This window comes from Diorhabda sublineata, chromosome 5, assembly GCF_026230105.1.
Source record: "Diorhabda sublineata isolate icDioSubl1.1 chromosome 5, icDioSubl1.1, whole genome shotgun sequence".
In the NCBI taxonomy this organism is placed as follows: Eukaryota; Metazoa; Arthropoda; class Insecta; order Coleoptera; family Chrysomelidae; genus Diorhabda; species Diorhabda sublineata.
Genome location: NC_079478.1, coordinates 16,687,020 through 16,705,867, shown reverse-complemented (window position 1 = coordinate 16,705,867; position 18,848 = coordinate 16,687,020). Strand labels below are relative to the sequence as shown.

Sequence of the window (18,848 nt, the reverse complement as noted above, 5' to 3'; positions counted from 1 at the left end):
CAAAAAGGCTTCACAACTAGATCATTGATAACATAACAAATAAATTTGTTTGCAAGTTTCACTTAAAATGGAGAGAAAAATAAGCAGTATTAATATACACTCTTGCTTATTTATGTCTGTTAAGAAATAAAACAATTTTTATTACAGACATAATGATAAAAAATATTAATTTAACCACATTCACCATATATGTCATTGGATTTGGTGAAGGATTCTAGTAGTTTTGATGCAAGTGCTATTAATGAAAAATGAAATGAGTACTCAAAAATTTTATTAAAAGTGACCCATAGATCAGCCAAGTGTCAATTTACAAATATTGAGCCTTTTTCTTGGAAAATAATACTTACCAACTTCTGAAAGTGGATCTTCCAAAGTGCGAGTATTTTTTTCTTCGTCTGAAGGAAAAATGGATATAACAGGAGGCATGGGCTTTGAAATTCCAGTTTGTGACTTTTCCTCAGATCTTAGGTTTTTATTACACGTCGCTGAAGACTTTTTGGCATTGACTGGATATTTCAGTTCTACAGGTTTCCTTTTTTCCGATTCGGCTAAACGTTCTTGTAACGTCAAATTTAAACGGCCTTCTGATCGAGAACCACGTCGATTAAGAGTAGGTGCTAAGTCTTCACGTACTGCACAAGACGGCATATCCTCCTCTTCTTCATCTTCTTGGACTATGCTACATTTGCGGGACCTCTGTAAATATACAAAAATATGGTGGTTTAACAAAAAAACTCATCGTATATCATAAAAACTTGTCATAAAATACAAAATCTCTTTTCTCTGTTATTTTCAATTACATAACTTAATATATTTTTCTGATTCAAACTATAAGTGAATCAATTACTAAGATCTGTGATCTTAACATTGTAACATTTCGAACACCAACTATGCGAGAATAAAAAAATATATTGTGATATTTACATTTTTATTAAGTTTCGTATTACATTTTATGAATAGTTTCATGTTTTCTTTATTAAGTTATAATATCTAACTACTATCTTATTTTTCAAAGGTTTTTTTATATCCATGACAGTTAATAAAGACTCAGTATGGTATCGGCGCTCCAGTTTTATAATAAACGAAATAGGGAGGTTTACAGCAATATTTCTTCTTAGTTAACCTACACCTTACATCGTGTTCTATATGTTTGAAGGGTATTCGTACTTTGGGTTTGAAAAAAGCTCCAACCAAAGGTGACAAAAAAGTCAAGCACAAAAATAGAAGACTGAAAGGTACAGGACCTTGCATCCACGGATACCTACAAAGAGTTCCACGTTTCTCTAAATAATCCATTACAACAGGTGTTACTGTCAATGGAGGAGCAGCTTTCATTATTTTACTAGCTACATCGCCAGTAACAGCCAAGTTAGCAGCAACTTTCGAATTTCCCACTTTTTCCACTTCATCATAAATAGGTCTTCCTACTTTTAGTTCCTGCGCACGAAGAATGGGAATACTTATCATATTCGCTATAGCCACAGCACTGAAAGGTATTAATCTAAAAGCTAATCTAGACGCACGTATCCTTTGTAAATATTTGTTAAGAATCACAGCTGAATAAACAGCAGCTCCTGTAGCACATACATAAGAAACAGATATTTGTTTGATGGATGGGGTAGGATCGTCAATTCTATTATTCAAGTGCACTAAAGTATTGAAGGACTGATTAACTATTTGCCAAAAGGCTAGCCCTGGAACAGTTTCATAATATGTCAACATTCCTGCAAAAATCAATGTCTTTAAAAAGACGTAAGACGACGGACGAACTAGAAAACTCTTTTTTTCGCCAGTGTGGGAGTCATAAGTAGAATCATACAAAGTCTTAGCTTTCCAAAGATCCTCTTCAGTACACCCTTCTGGTAATCCTTCACCGCAGGCATATTTATTGACAATATAGCTTGCATCTTCTAATTTGCTATTAGGTACAAACAAATATTTCGGATTTGTGGCTGAGAATAAATGTCGAACGCGTCCCAAGTATGATTCTTGATCAAATATCGATGAATCCAAGTCGGGTTTCTGTGATATCTTATTCTTACAACAATCACAGCACGCCATGAAATTAAAATGTTGGAGAATTAAAAATTATGATTAACTTCTACATTGGAAATTCACTAGAATTTTGTATGTTATTCAAAATTAGTTACTGCAATGTGAATGGACTGAAGTGACAGTAACAGACTCGATTTTTATAAGTACAAGTCGTCTTCTTTTTTACTTTAAGTTTAGGATTATTCAGTCACATAGCTGTGACCAATATCATTCAAATTCATACAATATATTTTTTAGAATTTACGAGATACAAATACAAAATAATTAATATCGCATTGAATATTATTAAAATTGAGATAAAAATGTAGTTTTAATATATCTTATATAAAACAAAGCAGCCAATAAAAATTTTGTTTACATGTGAAAAAAATCTGGATTCAATGGCATTTTTTAAATATGTGGGTTATATAAAATAGACAAGTTAAATCCTATTAAGTTAGATATATATTTCAACATCTCTTTAAATACAACTTTAACACTGTGGAATGGGATTTTAACTTAACCCTTACCTACCGTTTTCTAATATTCCCCCTTACTTTACCATTACACTGCATGCCTTTCGATACTTTCAAGTTAATTTGTTCCAAGCCTGCAGCGATGGTATAGCACGTTAAAAATGGTGTAGTATTTCCGATAGAGAATTTCAAAGAAATTAATTTAACAATTGAAAACTGAAGCCAATCCTTCAAAACGGATTTTTACTACTAATCCTCGTTCCGAAGAGGTGACCTTGGAATGTTTAAGAGAACTTGAGATGCTTAAAAGTGATTGTGGTAATATGGATGATGCCTACAAAGTAAGTGAACATGATAAGAATTTTGAGGCTGATGTCCACAATCACGCCCAAGAACGCCTATCAGGATCAGAAGAAGAGTTGGAATATGAACATGAAAGCACAAAAACAAGTTTTATGACAAGAATCGGTTCTAATGGTCTTCAGAACCTTCTATTTCTCGCTCAAAAACATAACATTATAACGTTATGTTATGTAGACGAGTAGCAGGTTTGGATGATATTGCAAGTCCTAGTTTGATTTGGAATCTTTTATTTCCCAATAGACTAATGATAAAATTGAAAAGGAGAAACAAAAGTTCAAAGATACTTTTTGAACAGTAATTCAAAGTGTAGATATGATTGGACTAAGAGCATTGATTGGTTTGTTATATTATTTTGCTGCTTTTGTGTCGAATCATGAACATATTGAAAGAATTTTTGCTACAGACGGTAATGGTAGGGATATGTTCAGACGTGTAATGAGCAAACAAAAATTTGCATTTTTGTTGGCATGTTTATGGTTGATAACTCCGTACATCAAAAAGCCAGAAAAAAAGATGGACCAATAGCTGCAATATTAGATATCTGCATAGAAATGCTGGTCTAATTTACAGGTAGGTGAAAGTATAAAATGAACATGCCATGAACAAGAAACTTTGTAAATACGGCCTAAAATGACATGGCAAATTCCCGAATGCATTATTTCAACAATGGTTATCTTTATACTGGAAAACGATCTGATGGATGTGGCTTGTATGAAGCACTGAAAACATTTTCTAAGTCAACACATATTAAAATTAGTAAAACTGATTGAAAGGACATATCACAATATCATAGTCAACAAAAAGTTTTCAACAATTGAACTTGTTCAGCAACTACAAAATCGAGGACTCACGTACGAAGAAACCCTTAAAAAAATTCACCGAGAGATCCCGCTCAATTTCATAGTTCATAGAAAAGTTCTTAAATCTGGAACATTACTTGGTTTCACAAAAGAAATGACCCTGCTTCATATGTCCCTTAAAAAATTAAGTCGGTTATACTCGTCTCCCCATGTATCATTTGCCTTCATATGAAGAATCTGATAAGCCTTATTCGCTACTATAATTTAACAAAGGGGGGAGTCGACGCACTTTATAAGGAAAGTGCCAAACAGTACAAGCCTATGACCATATTTTTTTGGTTAATTAACTTCAGTGACATAAAAACACATATTCTCATCAAGCATTCAAAAACAATCTATAACTGGAAAATGATGTTTTTGTCAAATTATTAGAAGATGAATTATTAGACCGCACCTTCAATGGAAAGTGACGAATACAAGAATTTCTCGTGAGATACGATTTAATATAAAAGAATTAGACGAAAACATTTCACATATGTTTCATTTATGAACCCTTGCGAGTACTCATCAAAAATGTGCCTGAACTGTAAGCAAAATATTTAGATCATTGATAAGTTGCAATTTTATATATTGTATAAAAATGTTGTTTTGATTTTTGTAGTATTCCTGTATATTTAACTTTAAAGTAAACAATGTAGATTGTTGCAAAAATCATCTATTCAATTCTCAGAATAATTTTTTTATCCAAAAGACATCTCGTACTTGAAAAGACTTTTATTTTGTATTGAATTTAATTTGTATTGCAATTATTGCAAATTCAAATAATCAGAACAATAAAATTTGAAACAATTTCTTTCTACAATAAAACTTTAGCATTCATTATGACCACTCTTGAGTGATATTAATGAGATATTCATTCAATGGTAGGGTTACACTACCATTTTTCAGTATTTGACGGTACATTATGTTTTTTTCATCGTATTACTATGGAAAATTTGGTTATGTGTACCAAGTTGCATTATCAATAAAACATAGTATTATGGATCGACTTCTTCAAATTATCGTTGTGTTTGTCATACTCATAAAATATTAACCTATCGTCAATGAAGACCCATAATGAAATATTTCAATTTCTGAACATTTTAATTTATGCATGATCCAATAATTTTATTAACAGTTGTCAAGAGTAAATCCTTATTTACAAATGATTAATCAGCTCAAAAGAAATATTCTTTGTTTTTAATTTCTAACAACCTCAACTTCTTAACTACACTCCCTCCTATATCAAAATTGACTAAAATCTAATCAGGTTTAGATTGTAAAATATTCGTCAGTTAATCTAAATTCACTAAACTACTTATATTTATCAAAATGTCTATAGCCACAATTTTAAAAAGCCATATCAGTCAACATTAATAAGACACTTTCACGTTTTATATTGAACAATATTTCTTAAACAGCCATAAAAGAATTTACAAACTCAATTCTTCTTCTCATTTCTTTTTACCTTTTCAAATGCCAAATGGGAAAGTAGGGAACCAAATTTAATGAAGCATTCTAATAAAGTTAGATTATACAGTTATTCTTCTTTAACCTTTAAATTTACCAATATAAAAACACAGTATTAGTCAGATAATTTATTGAGATAGTTATTCTTCTTTCCCCTGTAACCTGTCTTTTACTTTCACAGCTATAGAATATTCTGGAGTGTTGTATAAATGTTAGAGAACTGTTTTGACAATGTAAAATTATTAAAATTTGATCTTTATTTTAAATTCTTGATTCCCATCAATAAATAAGTCATAATGTATTATAGTATGATAAATAGATCTTTCTGTAGACATACCTGGGGCAAATCTCCGGGAGTACGGGGAATATTTAATAAAGTTGGCTTGATACTGACTGATGAAACTTCTTTAGCATCCTGTGTATTTTTAAATACAGCTAATTCATCGGGTCTTTTATTTTTAGCTGAATGATCTTGTCGTTTGTATCTCAATTTGCATTCGGCAAGTAGGAAATACGTAGCTGTTATATGATTATATTCGTTTTTATCCAAAGACCTATGGAAGTCAGAGAAAATTAAGTGATGAAGAGATATTAAAAATAATAAATTACAACTTACTCCTGTATTTCTTCTTTTGTAGCAACATTCCCATTTACTATTTTTTGAACAATAACATTATGATCCTCTTCAGATAGTTGTTCTCTAGAAACTAAAGGTACAGAATCGACATTTAATGTGTTACTATTCTTGAGCCATGGATGTTTTGAGATTTCGGAAAGTGTAGCTCGTTTTTCAGGATTCCTTAGTAGCATCCTAGATATTAGGCTAAAAAAATACCAGAAATTAAGTGTAAGTATTGACAAAGTATCTTTAGATTCCTTCGGTCCATATATTTCTTTCCGATGACAATATGATATTAATTCAAATGTGAGTTAATACAGTAAATGTGACATTGATAATATTAATTTTTTATTGTGATTTTTGAGTTATTTCAAAGTTTCTTTTAACATATTTAACAACTTTGAATATGATTACAAACACTGACTCATTTTCATCTTCTTTGAAAATTTCTATAACTTACTTCCGACAGTCTTGTGAAACATGTTGAGAAATATCATATTTACAGTCCATTATCATTGTGAGGGTTTCGGAGTCATTCGCTTCTTGGAATGGTGGATGACCACATACTAACATATAAAGGATTACTCCTAACGACCAAACATCTAAAAAATATACAGTCCATTTGATTATGTGAATATAAAAATATTACCATAATTTGTATGAGTACTTACCAACAGCTGGTGCATCATATGAATCTCCTAAAAGTATCTCAGGTGCAGAATAAGCTAAACTACCACAAGATGTTTCTAATTTTTGACCAGGATAAAACTTATTGCTAAAACCGAAATCTGTCAATTTGACAATGCCCAGTTTCTTGAAGAATACTACATTTTCAGGTTTCAGGTCCCTATGTACAACATGTAGTTGATGACAGTACGATATTGCTCTGAAAGTATTTGTATTAGAAAATTTTCTTTCATACACCAGCTACTATATACATTTACCTCACAATTTGACTAAAATATTCTTTGGCAACTTTTTCGGGAAGTCCAGTCTCGTGTCGCATAATATATTCATAAAGATCGCCTCCATCACCTAATTCCAATACTAAATACAGTTTAGTTGCTGTATCTATCACTTCATACAAACGAACTACATTAGGATGCTGAACTAGTTTCATACAGCGAACCTGTAAAAGTATTTTGATATTTTTACACAAAATATAATTCATAGATGGAGCAGAAATATTGAATCCAAAATAATCCTTTAGATTTATAACTAGTTATTCTGAAATCATAAACAAACTGTTCTTATTCTAGTTAAGTATATGTAACATTGATCATCATCATTTATGCTTTTATAATAGTGTGTTATCCGAAAATGTATATATTTAGAATATAATTTTAATGAGCTTTACAATAAGCTAACGTAACTCAATATGAAGACCAGGTAATGTTCGCAAATATGTAAAGATGTAAAAAGGGGTGGATCTCAAATATTTTTTAAGCCTTATTTACTAATGTCAACAAGTTATCAAATAATTCACAAGCAAAAAGTTTCCAATTTGATTTACACAATTGACATTGAGTTCCAAAAATCATTAAGAATGTTTACAATGTACATTAACAATTTTTTATATGATTTGATTATTCAAAATATTTTGTTAGATCTTTGTTTGTTTAATACATTGATGTATTGATAAATTTTCCATCATCTCATCTGCATAAACATTATCGCAATCATGATGTGTATTCAAGGTAGATTTATAAATATTTAAAAGACAAATAAACTATGTGCTAAAAAATTTGCTGTCAAAAACAGTTGCTCGATTTTTGTTGATGTATTACAAATTATTATAATGTTGATAGCTTGGCAGCATCATCAACGTTGGAAATGCTTCATAAACATGTATGCTCAACTAACTGAACATATGCTGTTTTTTGTTTCATCTTTTATGTTTAAACTTTTCTCACCTCTTGAAAAAGATGTGCCTTCGAAACTTCGTCCAATTTACTCTTATCAATAACCTTAACAGCTACTTTTTCTCCAGTAAAAACATGTCTGGCAAGTTTAACAACAGCAAAATGACCTCTACCAAGTGTTTCTTCCAAATCGTATAAGCCAGCTATTTTACCATCATATTGTTTAGACAAATGATTTGAAGTGAATTCTTGACTGCCTAGTTTGCTGCTTGGACGAAGATTTCTCTTCATATTAAGGGATCTAAAAAAATTACATATGGGTATGATTTATAGAACATGTTAGCACAACACAGCATTATTTTCTATATTTTTCAAAAATTATTAATAACAAACTAAATTAAAACCCACTCCTAAACTTCATATAGCAAGCAAATAATCTTACTGACCTTCAAGTTTTGTAATAAGATTGTAGATATTTATCAGGAATTGTTTCTGGTTTAATAAAAGATAAAGTTTTCAATTGTAACTATTAGGAAATTTATGGAATATTAGACCTGTAACTCATAATTTTTATTGTCTACAGTGGATTAAAACATAATTTTAATGGTATTTTAAGTTATATATTGCAAAAAATTTATTCTATATGCTATTTTTTGAAGTAAAATTTTGCTCTGTACATGATTTTTCATCAACATTTAAATCCATATCACATTTTCAAATTTATACTAAAATAACAAAGCCATACTGTTGTTGTTGCAGAAGGATTTGCAAAAATTTCCAGAGCAAAATTTCATTGGATAATTTAAAACACTCTGAACTAACTGTTGTAATAAACAGCAAGAAACAAATACAAGCGAATAAATGATATTTAAAAATAATATTAATCTCTTATTGTAGCAAAAAATTAGCAGCTTAAGCTTTGAAAATAACTTTGTAATATATATGATTTTTTAGACAAATCTATGATTGATATTCATGTTTTTTGTTAAAAAATAATAGGGAGACCTCGTAAATACTCCCATTTGATAATTTTGTCACTCGCAGCTAGACACTAGACCAATTTATCTGTTCTATATTTAGCAGAAGGAAATTAAACCTTTTTTTTTAATTTAGTGTAACAGTTTATATTTCACACCTGCCAGACAAAATTGAAATTCCAAATGATAGAAAATATATATTTGAAGAACATATATAATAAAATATGTATTTCAATAACAATCCAACTTACAATTATTACTATTTTATCCTAAGTAGTATATACATAATTCAGTTCACTTACTTATTTATAACAGTAAAAAATAAGAAACAGATTTAATCTATTTAATTCATGAGCAAGTTGGCAATATCAATTAATATACATTTCTATTTTATTTTATATAAAATGTCTAGTATCCAATAGAGCATTCATGATTAACTACTATTTTAATTGAGCTATTAGAGCCTAAACAAAGAATGTGGTGATTTGCAAAACATACACTACACTTACAACCTAATTAAATATTTGCGAAGATGCGAGATTGATTTAATTAAATTCAATAATATTATTTCTTAAATTGTTTGGAAAGCCCAAGTATACATTTTGACTAAAGATTACATTTGAAATTTGAGAATACATATTGATTGTTTAAATTCGTTAAAATAGACTAATTATTATTATTGATAATAAATTATTAAAAATACTAAACCAATTAATTTCTTAATTCTATCAATTAATAGAGTCCAAAGTCAATACATTTCAATTTTAAAAGTCAATACAATTACGAGTACCTTATTACAGTGCATCAATTAAATGCATGTTAAAATTGTTCGAATAAGGTATATTTATCATATTTAATCAACAGTGCCCAATGAACAATGGTAAAATTGAATAGACAATCGTTTTTTAACATAAACCTAATTAATATTATAAATAGCAAATATTAATAATATCAATACAAAAAAAGGAAGTTGGCTGTAGAGAAGTATACAGTAGTATAGATTTATTACTTACGGAATAAAAATATTAACAGTGAAGTGACATGGGGTACCTCCTATCTGATTTCCACACACAGTTTGAAAACAAACCTCTGCTGTTGATAACGACACGAAACCAAAAAACTTTTATACATCTTTTGTAACTACAATATTGTCGTGAAATTGTCTCAATGTGAACATTTAGATTAATCACACAAATATTTATTTTATAATTTATTATTGGAAAAGTTTTCGATCTACACGCAAATGACAGGTGACGTTTAAATTACGTTAAAAATTTGGTTTGACAGCTTATACCACACTTTTTAAGAGAGATGCACAAACAAAACTATATTTGATAAAGAAAGATGGATCATCATATGAAACCAGAATGAACAGAGCTCTACAAACCTCATATCTCATAAATGGCAATTGTCTGAATAGAATCCAAATAAAATTAACTCGTGTTCGAAAATTATTCAAGATTTTCGAAAGAGCTCTTGAAACATTCAATATCGACGGTTTTGTATTTTCAAACTGCAAGTATATAAAGAATTTTAAACGAAAATTTATTTTAGCAACTTTTGGGGCCCCTGTATAAGGTAAATAACTGTATAATAAATAATTATATATTATGTAAAATGTGCAATAAATCAATGATCATATATTCTTTGTTGATAAACAATTCTCTTGTTAACTGACAGTGACAGATCTTGGAGTTTGATATGATATATGACAAGATTCAGGAAGTGGGAGGCAGGCAGGTGAAAGCTCCAAAACTTGCTCCCCAAAAAAACTTATTACAAAAAATATCTCATGAAATCATTAAAAAAATTGCTATGATCTTAAACTGTTAACATGGGATTTGAACTTAACAGATTTCAAGGAGAAGTAGATGAAGAACTGGTGTGTCCTATATGTTCAGGTGTTTTGGAGGATCCTATCCAGGTATTTGAATATTTTTAGCTTATGGTTTGTTTTGTTTCTATTAAATTTTGAATACTTTCATATTACCCTATATGGAAGTTTGAAGGTCTTGCTTTTATACAAAAGCACTTTAAGATACCAAAGAAAACCTTTTTATTAAAAATTATGCAACTATTTATTACAAACAGTTGAAACAGTTGTCATTATCGCATAAAATTAACGTAAAGCCTGTAACTAATTTTGACTTCAATTTTGAATATATATTACCAAGTAAATTTCTTATTTCTTAGACCTGATATATTAATGCATCTAAATGTTCTTGATTTTAAGTCTCTTCTGTTTTAAAATTAATTTTTTTAAATAGCTTTTAATAGAAAGATAAATTCTGTTTCCCATTATTACCACATATATATATATATATATATATATATATATATATATATATATAAACAATTTTTTGTACTTCAAAAAATTAATTATAAATGGAGAAAAATTAATTATGTATACTCTCAAATAATGTGGTTATCCTAGAGGCTTAAAATTTCTATAAATAATTTTTAGGCTCTTGTCTGTGAACATGCATTTTGTAAAGCTTGTATAACAGAGTGGATTTCCAGACAACCGACCTGTCCAGTTGACCGGCAGATTGTAACTTCTCCACAATTGCGACAAGTACCAAGAATAATAAGGAACCTACTATCAAGGTACCTATTATTTTATTTATTTATACAAAAACATAATATGCAATCTTCAATTGTGACCACCAAATAAAAAACTGAAATTTTCTTTTCATATTTGAATAGTTATATAAACTAATATATGCCAATTTTTATTATTTTTGAGCTATACTTAAATGCTCGTCTTATTTTTCAGACTATGCATAACTTGTGATAATGCCCAATATGGGTGTACCCGCGTGCTAAAATTGGATGCTCTAGCTACACATTTGGAAGAATGTGAACATAATCCGAAAAGACCACTTCCTTGTGAACAGGGTTGTGGACTTATTATCCCTAAGGATGAATTGAAAGACCATAACTGTGTAAAGGAGTTAAGAGCACTAATACATACTCAACAACAAAAATTGAGTGAATTTCAACAGGAAATGACTGAACAAAGGTTCCTGATAGTAGAACAGAGAAGGGAGATGCAATTACTTAAGGTATCAACATTTGACTGAATTAACAACAATTATTTTCAATGTTACTTGGTATGAACCTTCAATTTTTTTTCTAATTCTAATATTTAAAATAATTTGAAAAAAAAAATAATATATATAGTCAGCCGAATTCTAAAACTACTTAACTCACTTTTTACAAGTTTTACAGGAGACATAAAAAATCAATTTCAATACCATATGCATTATTTTGTTAAACTTATTTCAAGTAATTTAACTCTATTAACAACTATTTAAAGAAAACGACTGAGTTATATTACTGGGTCAAATAAAGTTGTGAGTTAGAATCTTTACCATTTCAGGTTTCATGGAGATGGGTGCTTTGTAAAGTAATGTATGGCATTTTCAATAATAATACTGCTTCAGGAATTATATGGTCTAGTAAATATTTTAAAATTAACTTAATATTTTTAGCTATTTTGGCTACAGTTGAAAATTCATGAAATCTAATTTCAATCCTCGAACTTATGTTATTAATAAAAAGATAAAATGTATTAACGGAGTTCATTTCATTATTTTGGAAAATATTGTCTGCACAGTTTGGGTTGATAGTAAAAAAATATTGTGAAACTAAATATTTTCTATCATCATATCAACATTTCAGGAACAATAGTTGAGAGCAGCTGTAGGAAATAGGATGTTTTTCATTAAAAATTAATACTAGGATAGAAAAACAAATAGTTCAATTTAATATTGTACAAATATAAACAACAATAAACAAAACAGTAAATAAAGAATTGGTCTCAAAATGAATTATTTCAGTTCTTGAAGATGGTTGATCTTTTTTCATGGTGTTTTCAATCTATGTCGTACAATCTCGAAAAATCAAATTATTCTTCATTGCTTCATTTTTCAAACTCTAGAACTTAGTAATCTAGCTTGTAATAGATTTTTCCATTAGCAGAATACTGAAGACACCAAATGTCTGTCAAATTGGGATCCCCAATATTTTCTCCTGATCTTATCGTCTTGTATTTTATCGCCTTACTGTAGTCCATAAAGAAAGTTTGGTCCAAATATTTGACTCCATATCGCTTAGAATTTCTTCCAGCATTTTTATAAGTAGTAATATGATCTGCTGGAACATTAATATCCTTATTTTTTAAATACCTTTTAATAACAGAGTGCATGGAGTTACCTTCCATATATGTGTGCCCCTTTCCCAATAATTTTTGCTCTATAATAACATCATGTTGGTAAGATGTAGTAATGTATTTGATAAGGTTGCACACCTATTTTGGTAAGTGCAGCCATCGCTGTATAGTAATAACTTCCTTGCTTCAGGATAAACAATTTCAGATTCAAGAAAATCATAATATTTGACAATTCATTTTCTGTAAACCTCTCCTAAGTCTAGTTCCATATATTACCACATCCATTCTTAGTTTTTAAATTGACAATACAAAAGTTATGCTAATTTTCGCCTCGCAAAGCTTGAAGATCTAATTCTCTACATCTATTTTGTTTTTTTCTAGCTATGCATCTTTTTTTACTAAGGTGGTTCATATACTCGGCTTCTTGATATGGTGTAAGATATAAGCTTGACATGGTCATATTGATTCTTTCTGAGCTTAAACTTGGCTAAATTTAAATGTTCAAAATACTCATGAAAACTACACATTTACAATAAAGTAACATTTTTTCCTTTTACCAGATTGCTGAGTAGTGCATATGAATGTGTGTTTGAGAATTCCATATGGGCTCTAAATAAAGTTGCTTTCGGGATTGCATACAGTAATGGGACTCAACTGATGGCAAAGATACTAAAAAACCTTTCAAACTGTTAAACTTTTGCTCTTGTCTTGTAGTTAGCCCTCTTTTCTGTTCTACAATTACATTGCTTAATGTTAGATCTCCATTTTCATCAGTATCTATTATTTCCTCTCCAGCACTGTCTGTTTTATTTCCATGAGCCATTGGTTAGCAGTCTTTAAACCATATGTATCAAGAATTGTTTTCCTACAAACTTTTGATTATTAATTTTTAAATAAAACAAAACAAAACCACCTGCTGCCTCTAGGTTTGCAAAAAGAAATATTTCCCCCTAAAAGTTGGGTGATATGAAATTTTCTTTCTAATCTAAAACTAAGTTTATTGGAGTTATGTGCTTTCAAACATAAACGTGGATTGAATAAATCGTACCAAAAATACGAAAATTTGATATTTTTGGGGTTTGGTGGTTTTACAATTAAGCCGACTATATTTGCCGACAGTATATACTTATATAATAATTATAAAATTAACAAAAGTATTAGTAAATAGAAATAGTTATAGTACTTAAAATTTCAATTAGGATTTTATGAGAGCAATGAGGATATCGAATCCCTCTATGAGGGCAATAGCTGATGCCATGGAGAGAGACGAAGTACTGCGTTGGAGTAATTCATTACAAAGGGCCAGGGTTACAAGATGGGGAGGAATGATATCTACACCAGATGAAATATTACAGGTAAGTATAATTGAAAAATTTGAGGTAAGAATACATAATTATCTTATTTGTGTAGAGAATGATAAAAAGGACATTAACAGAAATGGGATGTCCACCACATATTCTCGATGACTTAATGGAAAACTGTCACGAACGTAGATGGCCCCCAGGTTTGTGTTCTCTGGAAACCAGACAGAATAATCGTAGGCAATATGAGAACTATGTATGTAAGAGAGTACCTGGTAAACAAGCAGTTTTGGTTTTAGCCTGTGACAATAGACATATGGGTGAAGATATGATGGTTGAACCAGGTTTGGTCATGATATTTGCCCACGGTATTGAGTGAAATATTTTGTGCTTTATACAGAGTAACAGTACTAATTGTGTGGTTTTAGTAAATATCTTCATATTTGTTATGATTGTATTATCTGACATATTATTCCTGCATATCTACAACAATATTCTTGTGTCTGACAGAACTTGTTAGCTGACTGGATGTATGAAATTACAGAAGGTTATATTATTAATAGAAACTTTGCAGGCTCAGTATCTCCTTCTACTTCAAGACTTCCACACTTGTGAATATTTGAAATAATTAAATTCGAATTTCTGAAACTAGTGGTGATATTAATACTAAACACACTGTTTATTACCACTTCACCGACATTTATATCCCTGGCATGTGGGTAAACTGTTAAAGTGTCCTTAAAGATAACGGATAGTATAATGGTAAGTCTAGGTGTAGTTATAGTAAACAGTGTATCAGTATTTGAAATGATATATTCTGTTTTACATGACGTTCACGTATAAACCAAGTAATTATCTTTCGAGCTATAGCAGAATATCTTGGAACTGAGTTTAAAACAAAAAAAAATGATATTCTAAAGCCACATGATTAGTAATATTTAACAAGGATTATTTCAACTATAACCTTAGCTAACATGGATGAAAAATGTTTAATAACAGTATTATATTTTGTTACTGATTTATGCAGTACTGTTTGGTTATTTTTTCGATACAAAGAGATTTACTCCTATGGAGGAATAATTTTTAAAATCAAAGAGACACTCTTATTTCTAGTTAATTAAAGCACTAAACTTATTTCCAACATTCTGAATTTATTAAACAGATTCTTAATAACTCTCTATAGATGTAAAATCAAGTCTTCGGTTGAAAATTCTTCATTTGGAAGTGGTATTTGGCTTCATCTCAATTATATATAACTAATACTAAGAAGGAGTAAAAAATTTATAACTAATTGGACACCACTGAATTTTTAGTGAAATAAAAATTGAATTCATTTAAAAACTGAAGTAACTGGAAGCACCTTAATTAAATTAATGATGTGATCCCTGAACATTATCTTTTGAATAAATATAAATTGCAGCAATCATTAAAAAACGAAACAAACCAATTATTCAATCGATTAACTTTGGGTGAACACTGGTTTAAGCAAATGTTAACACAGTTTTAGTCAATTATACTGTCAATTATATGATACTATAGTTAACTTAAATAACAACTGTCACTGTCAAACAAGCTCTATAGTCTACTTATCGTACAGTAAGTTATCAATAAATATAGACTATGGAGAAAAACATGAATGGTGCGTTAATTTGGTCCAGAAGTTTAAGTTTTATATCGTGTAATCGCACAAAATAAAATAATCGCTCAAAAAATTGAGGGTTAAATTGCCGCACTATTGAAAATCAAACTTGGTCCATGTTAGTTTGATCAGGTTATAGTATGTTTTAAAACAAATATACATTCCTGTTTTCGTATTGTGTTTAGTATTGTATGACAAAATTTATTACATTGACGTGTGACTGATTTTCTCATTATTGCTAATCGAAGTGATCTGTCTTTAAAGAAACAACATGTGCAAGAAGTTAGGTTTTTATAAGACTGCTTTACGTGCTTGTTAATTTTTAATAAAATAATTTCGGGGCAAAATTGTTCTATTTCATCAGTTGTAAAAGACCATGTATTTTATATTAAACGATGTATTCAAATTATTAAACATTGCATACCAGCGAAGCGAATTTCCTAATAACTTAATAATTTTATTTATCTTATTATTTTGTTCACAGTTCATTTTCATATGTTGTTGAGCGACAGTCTCTTTCTAATGGTACACGTACAATCTTGTTTATTCCTTACTTTAATTTACAAAGTTTTCCAAAATAACTATCAATTTAATTTAATCGAATCTGTTCGTTGTTGCTTGGATAAGCGAATATATCAAAATTTATTTTTTGTAAACTGGTTATAGTCAATTATGATCCAATGTTTACGACCGGTTTCATAATCCCACCCTAACTAGCACTTTAACTAAAACTTCCTTTAGATTAAAAGGCCCTTTAACTAAATTGTTAAAGTGAATTGGTCCGATAATCAATTTGTAACGGCGCGGTGTCTCAATTAAAGGCTCCTTTATGACGTTGAAAGAAGGCTGACAATATTCTCATTTTCCAATATGTGTCGTTAGAAAAAAAAATAAAATGAAACGCAGAAGTGAGTGTTATTGGACGCTAACATTTTTTTTGGCTTGATCTTTGGTGGTGTGCTGTATTTACCAATTTAATTATTAAATTCCATTTTTTTGTTCAGTTTTTCTATTCAATGATTTTCTTATCATTTTTAATCGCAATTATTAAAGCTTTTATAATATAGATGAACAATTTTTATTTCTACGACGTTCCTTGTTCTCATAATAGATTTATCGTATAAATTTTCAGTGTTTGCATTCACTTTTTCCAATTTTGTCATGAGATATCTCTGAATACGATTAACGAAAAATACGAAGTGGGCCGCGTCTGTCGATTTTCTTTCAAACTTCAATAGTGGTGAACAATAAAGACAGAATACGAATTAGTTTTGTTGTTTTATAGGAATTAGAAAGTGTTATTTGAAATTTTAATCTAAACTGTAGAATAATATACCTGTTTCAAGTGCTTTTTTAAGGTAAAAAGAAAAATTTGTAGTGTTATAAATGTACTGCTCGTTAAAATCCCATTCTAGTGGCCAATAAAACTCTTGTACCTTTTTGGTAGTTTCGTATATATATTCAAGTCTCTTCCTCCCGTACTCACATGAATAATTGCATTTCTAATCTTTAACTTCATCATTCAGATTAATTGTGGTCTGATGTCTTTAATGGCTTTTGTTCCTTTTAGGCCAGATAATACCATATGTCCCGCTTAAAAACCGCTTCACTTTCTTTTAGTAATCTGCTTCTGACTCCAATATATTGCATGATGTTAGAAAAGGTTACTTGAAGTTTTGTCATCTTTTGATCAATTGCAAAAATAGAGAAATCTCGCCAAAATCACTGAAAAAACATTAAAAAACTAAACATCATCAAACAACCTCATAGATTGTATTGTTGTTCACCGCTATAGAAGCCAAATTCAGCGCCATCTAGTGACACGTGGTAACCGCCAATATTCGCTGTCGCCCATTAAAAGCACTGTTATTGATTATCCTCATTTTCCTTGCTCTCTCAATTATTTGAATTCCCATTTATTTTCCAAAAATACGATGACTTTGTTACTTTTTAAAAACTATAACACCGTATAAAAGTACTCAGAAAATCCACAAAGAGATGATTTATTAAAACAAATCGAAAATTAACAGTTTTAAAATGGAGTTAAGAAATTTAAAAATGATTTTTTTACTTTTTTTGTCATATTCGGTAGAAGTTTCTCTTATTAACACGTTTACTGCCAACTACGAGATAACCCGTAAAGTGTTTACTTGCCATTTTTGTGCAGCTTCGATTAAACTCGGAATATATAAGTGCTAATATCGATAGATGGGTTCTGGGAACAGAACAAAATTCAATGCTGGCTTGCATGAACAAAAAATTTATTAAAATACGAATAATTATAAAAATTAGTTCAAATTTAGCTTTAGAGAAGCGACAGGTCGAATCGTATCTGTGCGTGTCTGCGTACGAATTAACTCGTAGTTGGCTTCCGCGAAGAGATTTATCTTACAGAAGCCAACTATGAGATAATTCGTAACACCTTTTTTAAAAAAAACACATTTTTTATGGGTTTTATGATAACTATGCACTAGGATTTGAGTTTTTAATAATATAATGTAATTAAATCAAATTGTCATTTTAAACGAAAATCTGAACCTTGCCATGGCAGTCAACGTATTAACCCCCAAATATAGATTTTTAACTTGTAGATTAAACTAAGCTTGATATGCCTCGCAAATCTTTGAATTTGTACTCGAATCATACTTTTTCTCTCTCACTTTAATAAATTGGCCGCAAATATAACAAAACGCATCTGGTTTACAACTTCTTATAGCCATTTTGCACAGATTGATATAGTGAAAAATGATATGAAAGACGTTAGTTCTCTGTAATATTCAAACACCAAATTTCATACATAACGAGCGATGCATGAAGCACTCCTCTTATTTCTCTTTCTACACCAATAGCGCGCAAAAAACAAACATTGTCAAATCACTAAGTTCTTAAACAGAAAAAAAAAATTTTTTTGGCCCGTGTAATCGACACAAACGAAACTTATGGAAAAATTTAGATAATATAAGGTAATAATTTAAAAAATTTCCAAACCTTTTCAAAAACTGGTTAACTGATTCAGCTTAGACTTCAAACATAGCATATGTTTGCATTTGACGTTTGTCGCTAAAGGAGACTTTTATGTGCTAAAGAGAAACAT

At 29.7% G+C, this 18,848-nt stretch overlaps 2 protein-coding genes across 3 annotated transcripts in view; one reads left to right on the top strand and one right to left on the bottom strand.

Annotated features, from left to right (window-relative positions):
• Positions 1-10,048, bottom strand: part of LOC130443740 (SNF-related serine/threonine-protein kinase) — a 19,836-nt gene extending 9,788 nt beyond the window's left edge. Inside the window, exons 1-9 of one of the 2 annotated variants that reach the window (XM_056778518.1) lie at positions 10,028-10,048; positions 9,654-9,780; positions 7,715-7,964; positions 6,746-6,930; positions 6,473-6,687; positions 6,262-6,403; positions 5,799-6,005; positions 5,520-5,736; positions 348-696 (exon numbers count right to left, since the gene is read on the bottom strand). In XM_056778518.1, the coding sequence (XP_056634496.1) occupies positions 348-696; positions 5,520-5,736; positions 5,799-6,005; positions 6,262-6,403; positions 6,473-6,687; positions 6,746-6,930; positions 7,715-7,954 (1,555 nt within the window). In that variant the 5' untranslated portion in view covers positions 7,955-7,964; positions 9,654-9,780; positions 10,028-10,048. Of the gene's footprint in view, positions 1-347; positions 697-5,519; positions 5,737-5,798; positions 6,006-6,261; positions 6,404-6,472; positions 6,688-6,745; positions 6,931-7,714; positions 7,965-9,653; positions 9,926-10,027 lie in introns of those variants that run through there. The other variant, XM_056778517.1, reaches the window with a different exon arrangement.
• LOC130443741 (E3 ubiquitin-protein ligase NRDP1) lies at positions 10,001-18,848 on the top strand. The gene is made up of 6 exons (XM_056778519.1): positions 10,001-10,218; positions 10,321-10,564; positions 11,105-11,247; positions 11,417-11,705; positions 14,014-14,169; positions 14,225-18,848. Exons 2-6 carry the CDS (start codon positions 10,475-10,477, stop codon positions 14,492-14,494), a joined length of 948 nt encoding a protein of 315 aa, XP_056634497.1. The 5' UTR covers positions 10,001-10,218; positions 10,321-10,474; the 3' UTR covers positions 14,495-18,848.

Coding starts and splice junctions, on each gene's coding strand:
- LOC130443741 (XM_056778519.1), top strand. CDS start 10,475: ATGGGATTTGAACTTAACAGATTTCAAGGAGAAGTAGATGAAGAACTG. Junction 10,565..11,104: donor TTTTGGAGGATCCTATCCAG/GTATTTGAATAT, acceptor AATAATTTTTAG/GCTCTTGTCTGTGAACATGC. Junction 11,248..11,416: donor ATAAGGAACCTACTATCAAG/GTACCTATTATT, acceptor CTTATTTTTCAG/ACTATGCATAACTTGTGATA.